We start from the raw sequence: 9,838 nt of genomic DNA, 5'->3' as shown, positions 1-9,838 counted from the left end.
CAGGATAAAGCGGTTACGGATGGATGGATAGGTGGATGGATGATAATAGCAGCTGGTTTTTCCGTGAATTGAACTGTAGAGACTTTTATTGTGCACATTTTTAAAATAAACTTTTATTGTGAAATATGGTCAAGCGCGGCGGCCATCTTGTGTCCGTGTCCGCAGTGTGTCGGTGTTCACACTGTGCGTTTTGTTTCTTTTCGGTAGTAACATGTCGGCGGAGGGAAGAAGGATGGAACAGGTGGGTGCACAAACTTATAGTCACCGTGACAGACTGGTTTCTTTCTTTCTTTTTTACTGTTGCAGCAGATACACATGTGCATTCACACAGACCTCTCTCTGTGAGAGAGAGAGAGATGCACGAACGGTAAAGAGCAGACTCCTTTTCTAAAAGAGACAGAAATAAATACAGAGACGGAGAGAAGGTGTTACCTGCACAGGTGTGTGACTAAGGAGAGAGAGAGAAGAAATGAAAAAGGGATAGAGGGACAGAGAGAGAGAGAGACAACAAGAGATTGACACAGAAATGGAGAGACAAAGAGAAATACAGACAGAAAGATGGGGAGACAGGCAGAGAGAGTCGGGGAGGGAGAGACAGGAAGACAGAGACAGCAGGAGGAAGAGAGGGGCAGCAGGAGGCAGAGAGAGGATGAGAGGGAGAGACGGAGGGAGAGAGACAGGAAGAGTGGGACAGGCGGAGGGACAGAGAGGGACAGATGGACGGAGAGAGACAGCAGGAGGCAGAGACAGGAAGAGAGGGACAGCAGGAGGCAGAGACAGGAAGAGAGGGACAGCAGGAGAGAGAGAGACAGGAAGAGTGGGACAGGTGGAGGGAGAGAGACGGGAAAAGAGGGACAGGCGGAAGGGGAGAGACGGGAAGAGAGGTACAGGTGGAAGAAGAGGGACAGGTGGAGGGAGAGAGACGGGAAAAGAGGGAGGGACAAACAGGGAGAGAGATGGAAAGAGGGACAGGTAGAGGGAGAGAGATGGGTAGAGAGACGGAAAGAGAGGGACAAACGGGGAAGAGAGGCAGAAAGAGAGGGACAAATGGGGAAGAGAAACAGAAAGAGAGGGACAAATATAGGGGGAGATACAGGAAGAGAGGGACAAACAGGGAGAGAGACAGGAAGAGAGGGACAAACGGAGAGAGACAGGAAGAGAGGGACAAGCGGAGGGAGAGAGGCAGGAAGAGAGGGACAAGCAGAGGGAGAGAGACAGGAAGAGGGGGACAAACAGGGAGAGAGACAGGAAGAGAGGGACAAGCAGAGGGAGCGAGACAGGAAGAGAGGGACAAGCGGAGGGAGCGAGACAGGAAGAGAGGGACAAGCGGAGGGAGCGAGACAGGAAGAGAGGGACAAGCGGAGGGAGCGCGACAGGAAGAGAGGGGCAAGCGGAGGGAGCGAGACAGGAAGAGAGGGACAAGCGGAGGGAGCGAGACAGGAAGAGAGGGACAAGCGGAGGGAGCGAGACAGAGGGACAAGCGGAGGGAGAGAGGGACAGACAGAGGGAGAGAGACGGGAAGAGAGGGAGAGACAGAAAGAAAGGGACAGATGGAGGGAGAGATGGGAAGAGAGAGATGGACAGGAAGAGGGACCGGCACAGGGAGAGAGAGAGAGACACGGAAAGAGAGGGACCGACAGTGAGACAGAGTATAAGTGTAACTCCGATATTAGAAAGTGACCCCAGAGACAGAGGGACAGAGAGGGAGAATTATAAATGAAACTCGGACTTTGGAAATACTAAATTAAACACGGTTAATTGCATGTCCTCCAGTTTTTTTCTGTTTCTCTGTGATTTAATATTTATTTGCTTGTGGCTTTGTTTCCATTTATTTTTGATGTGTTTATTTCCTCTGGCCTTTAGGAGTTCTCCAGTGTTCGTATTAACATGCAGGATTCACGTGGAATCTTCTGAACACTGCGACAAAAAATGTTGAGTTTAGCGTGAGCTCACTGTTATGATGGTGTTTTTGTGTTTTGTTCAGGATCTGTCTGTTTATAGTCCGGTGCACTGCGAACCTGTCGGTGAGCACGCAGTGATCAATTCAGAATTAAATTACTTTTGGAAATATGCAGTTTATAGTAATTTTATTTGTGAAATATATAAAATAGAAAATGGTTGCTAACTCGTGTTTATATTATCAGAGATGGGCTTGTTGCCGAAAGACAAGCTGAGTGGTGAGAAAGTGGCAGCGTCCGGAAAAAGCCTTGCAGGTACAGAACGGCTCGAACGCTCCGTCCTGTGTCCAATTTCAGATTTAATTTGGTTTGAATTTTAAATAGTGATTCTGTTGCAATGGAGCGCTAATTTGTAGGCGTTCTGTCTGTCCCATTGCTAGGTCACGCAGCAAAATCGCTCCCTCCGTCGTCTCCATCTTCCGTTTTCGGTCGCGCTAAAATGAGTGTGTGGGGGCCAGGCAGTAAGACGCCGGTCTCTCCATCGTCCTCCTCAATGTCCTCTCCACCATCCACGTCCAGTCCTCCACCCAAAGTCCACCGAGCCCGCAAGACCATGAACAGACCCCCTGTCTCACAGGTAAGACCTCTCACTTCACCTCACCTCATCTCAGCCTTGAATATGATGTGTCTTTGTCCATGTCACGATCTTCACCCCTTGTACTGAACACTATGAAATTCCAACACGTATAACATCATGACTCTTGTTACAGTCACATGGCCAGCATTCAAGTCTGAAGGTGTAAACTGGTGTATTTCTTAGGACTATGAGAATTAGGGGATCGGATCCCTCCCCCCGTTCAGGAATGGCTTGTTCTATGGATGGATGGATGGATGGATGGATGGATGGTGTACTGTATCAGTGCTCCCCTCTAATCACCAGTGGATTCATCCTGTTTGAGGGAGGGAATTTAAAATTTAATCCCACCCCCCTGGAATGGGTTGTTCTAGGTTGAGGGTGATGTAAGGATGAAGTATTTGATAGTGCACCTTTTGTTCATGGATGGTTTGCTCCGATTTTAGAAGGGTGAATGAATGATAGATTGTATTTCTTCCTCTTTGTTCAGGAATGGTTTCTTCTGTTGTCAGAGATGGTGTTTAGGGTTGGTTATACAAACTGTGATGGATGGGTGGTGTATCAGATGTCCCTCAGATATTCAGGAATGGTTTGTTCCATTTTGAGACAGATGGGTAATATGTTGGATCCCCCTTTCTGAAGGAATAGGTTGTTCCTGTGTGAGGTGGGGGGTGGTGTATCAGATCTGAACCCTCTGTTAAGGATTGAGTAAATTGTTTCTGCTTGATTTTGGTGTATCGGCTCCCCCTTTGTTAACAAATTGGACTGTTACAATTCCAGTGTGAGATTGATGGCGGATCAGACCCCCCTGTGTTTAGGAAATGGATGACTCCTGCATGTTCTCTGTCCAGAATGTGGTGGGGTTTACATTAGACCGTATCAGCGGATCATCAGATTAACGTTTTTAAAACGATTAGCGTGCACACAGCAACGCCAATACACGATTCGCGTGCACACAGCAACACCGATACACGGATACGCTCGGCTCCGCAGGCATCCTGCGCTCCAAATCACTCCGCCCTGAACAGCGAGTGCCCTCTGGAGGGTGCGCACTCCGGCCCTGCGCAGCTCACAGAGCGCGCGAGTGAAGTGCACGAGCAGTGATTCGGGACTGAGCCGCTGTGTGTGTGATCTCAGTGCATATCACTTACCACTTGCAAGTGGAAGGATGGCAAGCCTAAAGACAATCATAACTACACAGTGGGCAGTATTTGCATCAGTATTTGCAGTATTTTCATACTTTTACACTCTTTAATGAAAGGTGATACAAGGCGGAAGTCCGCGCCGTTTTTCAGCAGTCGCGTCACATGACCAACGCCAGCGAATCAGGAAGGTGGATGTCACAGTGACGTTGTCCAATGACGACGCCAGCTAGAGCTCAGCACAGCGTATCCGCATATTCTCAATGTTTACACAGCACCGGACCAGACACGATCTGGATTGAATACGTGGACCCTGGTGGATTCCCGTTTCCCGGCGTTTCCAGGCGTTTTAATGTAAACGGACAGTGCATCCGCGAAGAAAACGAGACAGATACGGTCTAATGTAAACTTGGCCTGTGAATGATGATGTATCTCCTGATTCTGTTTTCCTGTAGAATTTAAAAGAGAAGCTAAAATGTCAAACTCGACAGAACTATTTCCTAAAAAGGGGGGTGGGGGGGACCACTCCAAGTACCACTTTTCTACTCATCAGATCTTTTCCAGAACCCATCTGTAACAACGCCATGTAGTGAACAGGCTAGCGTGGAGCGGACGTCATGGCTACGTCACTGTATTCGCATGCATTGTGGTGGGAAAACGACAGCAGAAGCGAGTGGAGGGGAGCGGCCGAGATCCCTGGGATACGGCAAAAATGTTTATTGTGCTTTTGGATGTCAGAATATGAATGCCGAAAAAGATGATTTTTATTTATTTTTTTATAGGATACAGTCGTGAAAGACGTTTATGATTTTGTTTATTATGATAGATTAGTAACAGCAGTGACCACAAATCTGGAAGCGTCAGGAGAAGGTTTAGTAATGGGGAACACCGCTGGCCAGAGTTCGGGTGTGAGCAGAAGGAGTGAGAAGTGTTTAGTGAACGTGGGGCAGACAGTAGTCTCGTGACCGGATGATATTCTGGGCATCAGTTTGGGTCTCTCACACACACACACACACACACACACACACACACACACACCCCATCGCTACGGGTCATCTGATCAGTGTAAAGCAGCGTTTTCTGCTGATACCCCATTCAATAATTAGAGAAGGTGTCCAGGTGAAAGGTATCCCATAATATATTATAAACTGACACCTGGCACCATCATTATCACCTTCTGTCACCAGTTTGGCTCCGCCCACAAAATACATTATTGTTTACAAACATGAAACGGGTCAATAGGAAGCAGTTTTTGAATTTGCAGGTGCGTTGTTTAATCTGTGTGTGTTTAAGGTGCGTACTGTCCAGAACGCTGTAACTCCAGACAAACCAAAAACCAGTAGCACGTCGGACACTGATACAGGTTCCACTCCTCTCTTTCTTCCTGACTTTATTATGAATTTACATAATTTATGATGTAAATTAGAATATATTCTTAATAGAATTTTGTAACATTAAAACTGTTTTTGTTTCTTTTTCTCTCTTGATTTATTTAGCTGTAAAGAAGCAGAAGTTGGACACTGACTCCTCAGCGCCCCCTGCAGAGAAGCCTGAGAAATCCTTGGAGCAAACAACGGAGGTGAGGAGAAAACGAGGGTTATGTATATAACCGCGGTTCTATGAGTTTCGGATGACCGCCAGAGGCGGTGCTTTCAGCACATGGATATCCATCACACGAACGTGCAGGTCGAGTAATAGTATCAACAAAGTCACGTGTGACCTGGGTGACGTCACCCCGTGACCCCGGCATAAAAGACCGGTAAACCCAGGAAGTGACCTCTTGGCAAATCTTCTCGTGTACACTCCGAGTGACTGCCAAGCTCTGGCGGTCATCCGAAACTCATAGAACCGCGGTTATATACATAACCCTCGTTCTATTTCGTTTCTACTGACCGCCAGAGGCGGTGCTTTCAGCACATGGATGACTAATACCAACCAGGTCATGAGGAGTGCCTACCCGTACCCAGTGCTGCTGCGACGGGCCTGGAATGACAGCCGTCGCCACAGGATTATGTGGGACGACATTAAGACAGTAAAACCTGGTGAAGGTGCAGCTGGAAGCCCAGGAGGCTGTGCTGCATATGTCTGAAAGGGGCACGCCCTTCAGTGATGCCCATGAGGCCACCACGCCCCGTGCAGAGTGCGCCCTGGCAGCCGGAGGAATCGGGAAGCCACTGTGCCTGTAGGCATGTAATATGGCCTCGACTATCCACTTGGATAGCCTCTGCTTAGAGAGCGCCAGACCCCTCGACGGTCCTGTGTGGCACAGAAACAGGGCGTCACTCCTACGGAAGCCCTCTGTACGCGACACGTACACCCTGAGGGCGCGAACTGGGCACAAAAGTTCCGACCTCTCACCATGGCCCGCCTCGAACGCCGCAAGGCTAAGGGGCTGGTTGACGAAGGTAGCAGAGAGGGTCTTCGGGAGGAAAGAGGGGTTAGGCCACAGGGTGACCCCACTGTCGCCGGAGTGCCACTGCAGGCACTCCCCACTGACTGACAGCGCGTGTAGTTCCCCGACGCGCCTCGTCGATGTAATGGCCAGAAGAAAAGCAGTCTTCAGGGAGAGCCATGAAATGTCTGCCGTGAGCGGGGGCTCAGAACGGTGCGTCGCAGAGAGCCTGCAGCACCAATGAAGGTCCCATGTGGGTACCCGGCTCCGTCGGGGGGGTCTCAACCGGAGAGCACCCTTCAAGAAACGTGCCACCAAGGCGTGGGACCCCACGGTCCTTCCCCCAACTCTGGCATGCTGAGCAGAGATGGCAGCTGCATAGACCTTGATGGTGGCAGGGGTAAGACCCTTATCAAAGCAGAGACTGGCGGAACAGTCAAATGGTCGGCAGGGGGCAGCATGTAGGCTCCTCCCCCCGAGTTAAGCACCAGTTGGAGAAAAGCCTCCATCTGTTGGCATAGAGGGCATTGGTGGGGGGTGCCCGAGAGCTTGCAATGGTATTGACTACTGCCGGCTCACAAGGACCTCGCAGGGGGTCCGGCCCTTCAGCGGCCATACCCAGAGCTGCAGACGGGCTGGATCCGGGTGCCAGATCTGCCCTCCCAGCTGTGATAGCAGGTCAGTCCTCACTGGCAGGCACCAGGGGTCGCCGTTCAGAAGTTGCAGCAACTTGGGAACCACACTCGGCCCGGCCACCGGGGGGGCGACAAGCAGCAGCCCGTGGTGGTCCATCGCAACCCTGTGTAGGGTTGGCACGATCAGCAGCAGAGGGGGGGGAGGCATACAGCAGTTGCCTCGGCCAAGCATGCGCCAGCGCATCCTGGCCCAGGGGACTGGGGCCGTGGAGGCTGAACCACAGAGGGCAGTGTGTCGACTCCTGGCAGGCAAAGAGGTCCACCTCTGCCCTGCCAAAACGTTCCCAGATGGCGAGAACCACCGCTGGGTTGAGTCTCCATTCCCCGGGATCGGGGTCCTGGCGGGACAGCAGATCTGCTGCCCTGTTGGCAGTGCCTGGCAAGTACATGGCACGCAGGCTCAAGAGATGTCGATGGGCCCACCGCAGAAGTTGGCCAGCCACTTCCAAGCACTGGAGGGACTTTGTGCCTCCCTGGTGGTTGATGTAGTACACTACCGTAGCGTTGTCCGTCCGCACCAGAACGTGTCTGCCGGTCAGGCCTAGGAGGAAGTGCTGTAGGCCGAGGAACACAGCCCGTAGCTCCAGCACGTTGATGTGCTGCGCCCGTGCAGCACCGGGTGGAGGTGGAGACCGTTGAACCACCTCTGAAGCGGCATAAGTCCAGAAGTCCCAGCGGGACCAGAGAGGAGGCTGCCGTAAGCATGCCCAGCAGGCGCTGAAAAGGTCTTCAGGGCGAGTGACCTACCCCGTCTGAAGCGGCCAAGCAGTAGGCGGATGTTGTGGATCCTGGTCTGGGAGGGAGTTACCATCAACGACCTCGAATCCAGGTGCATGCCCAAGAAAGTCGTCTCCCGGCTGGGCACCAGCGAGCTCTTCTTGTAATTCACCCTGAGCCCCAGCTCTACGACATGCGAGAGCACAGTCGTGATGTTGGTGCGGGCCTGAGCTGCTGACCGTGAACAGACAAGCCAGTCGTCCAGGTAGGGCAGGACACGCAAACCCCTTGCCTGAAGTAGTGCCGATGCCGCACACCCGGTGAACACACGGGGTGCCAGCGATATCCCAAAGGGCAGAACATTGAACTCGAAAGCCTGGCCCTCGAAGGCAAACCGCAGGAACTGCCTGTGGTGTGGCACAATGGGAGCATGGAAGTAGGCGTCTTTCAGGTCGAAGGTGACAAACCAGTCGCCCGCCTGGATGTGGTGTAAGACATCCACTGTACGCAGCATGCGGAATCTCATGGTCCTCAAGTGGGAATTGAGGGACCTCAGGTCGAGGATCGGGCGGATACCGCCGTCCTTCGGAACCAGAAAATACCTGGAGTAGAACCCACCTTGCTGTCTCTGCCTGTCGACGGGAGAGACTGCTCCTTTCTCCAGGAAGGTGGCGATTTCCTGCCAGGGGACGAGGGACTTCCCCGGATGGCTCACGGTGGTGTGTTTGACCCCATGAAACGTGGTGGACGGCGGCAGAACTGGATGCGGTAACCCTCGGTGAGGGTCACCAGCACCCAGGGGTCAACGCTCTCCAGCTTTGGCCATGGTGGTGGGCCTGGCGGGGGCCAGCGAACTGCTGTTACGCCTAGATGACCTGGGCACTCCGATCCAGGGCTTGCTGAGTGGCTTCGCCAAACAGCTCCCCGGGGACAACAGGGAGAGAGTGCAGCACACGCCGGTCGGGCTCGGCCAGAGGGGACTGTGCCCGCCATATCTGCTGGCGGCCGAGGGTGAGATACGACATCAGCCGGCCCAGTTCCCGCGACGAGTAGGCAAAGGCCTGGAGCCGCGTCACACAGCTCCCGTGATGCCGCGCTCGTCCCCTCCAGCGTCTGGGGGTCCATGACACCTGGCTGGCAGAAGGGAACTTAAATAGGGCGAGAACGCTCCAAGTAAGTAGCCCAAAATAAACTATCAGGCGGAAATAAAAAATAAACGACCGGGCGAACACACCCGTGGTCGGGAATATTAACAAGGATGGCGCCGTGCGCTACAGAACTGATAAACAGCGGCGAGAAACACCGCTTTAATTTAAATGAATGAAGACCGCTTACCTGAGCGACAACAAACCGGCCTCCAGCAGCGAGGACACGCCTCGGAGGGCTAGTCAGGTAACTCCACCGAGCGAGAGCGCTCAGCTTAACGGAGTAACAAACAATACGAATATAACACACAAGACAGCCGGCCCGTGAGCAGGCCGGAGACAAGGCTACACAAAACAAGCGGTTGGTAATATTAACAAGGATAGGCACTGTGCGCCACAGAACTGATAAACAGCGGTGAGAAACACCGCTTTAATTTAAATGAATGAAAGCCGCTTCTCAATGTTGGGCATCTGCAGGAGGCCATAGGTAGGGGTGTCCTGCATTGCCGCCAGGGCCCTGCAGTCACTAGGGAGGTGGGAAGGCATCTAGGATCTGCCCAACACCTCTGTAACTCCTCGATGTATGAGGCCGAGGGCGGAACAGACAACGAGGAAGGCTATGTGGGACCTCTGAAGAAAGCGCTCTGATGCTGGGCCACCGGGGCGTGTCCAACCCCAGACGGGCCAATGCAGCCCTCAGCGTTGGCTGGATGGATGAGCATCCGCCTTCCGACGCTGCCACGGTGCCATGGCTGGTGGCCTGGGAACCGGCCAGAGAGGTGGAGCCGTGACCATCGGACCCACCGCAGTCAAAGCTCTCCGAAGCCCCGATCGACAGTTCATCCAGGCCGCGTGCATCAACGGCCGGTGACAGAAGCGGTGGTGATGGTGAACAGTCGGGCTGCCAGGCAGAAGGGGTGGCTGCGGGAACACTGCCCCCTGTGGCGGAGGCTGAAGATTCGCCAGCAGGGCCTGTCAATACCCAGGCATGAGGGGCACTCGCGGTGGCTGTCCCCCGGTTCGAGGGGGACCGGCAGTTGGCGCAGCGAGAGAAGAGGTCCATGACGCCTGGCTGGCAGAAGGGAACTTAAAAAATAGGGCGAGAACACCCCAAGTAAGCAGCCCAAAATAAACAATCAGGCGGAAATGAAAAACGACCGGGCGAACACACCCGTGGTCGGGAATATTAACAAGGATAGGCGCCGTGCGCCACAG

General features: G+C 53.0%; 1 protein-coding gene across 1 annotated transcript in view; it reads left to right on the top strand.

Moving 5' to 3' along the window:
- The first annotated feature begins 168 nt into the window (after positions 1-168).
- ehmt2 (euchromatic histone-lysine N-methyltransferase 2) overlaps positions 169-9,838 on the top strand; it is a 47,604-nt gene continuing 37,934 nt past the window's right edge. The window contains 6 exon segments of the mRNA XM_060915465.1: positions 169-241; positions 1,985-2,024; positions 2,145-2,213; positions 2,339-2,535; positions 4,968-5,037; positions 5,171-5,253. Of these exon segments, the coding sequence (XP_060771448.1) occupies positions 212-241; positions 1,985-2,024; positions 2,145-2,213; positions 2,339-2,535; positions 4,968-5,037; positions 5,171-5,253 (489 nt within the window). The 5' untranslated portion in view covers positions 169-211.

This window comes from Neoarius graeffei, chromosome 2 (genome assembly GCF_027579695.1).
Source record: "Neoarius graeffei isolate fNeoGra1 chromosome 2, fNeoGra1.pri, whole genome shotgun sequence".
In the NCBI taxonomy this organism is placed as follows: Eukaryota; Metazoa; Chordata; class Actinopteri; order Siluriformes; family Ariidae; genus Neoarius; species Neoarius graeffei.
The sequence above is the reverse complement of the archived record's forward strand: the minus strand, read 5'-3'. Positions and strand labels throughout refer to the sequence as shown.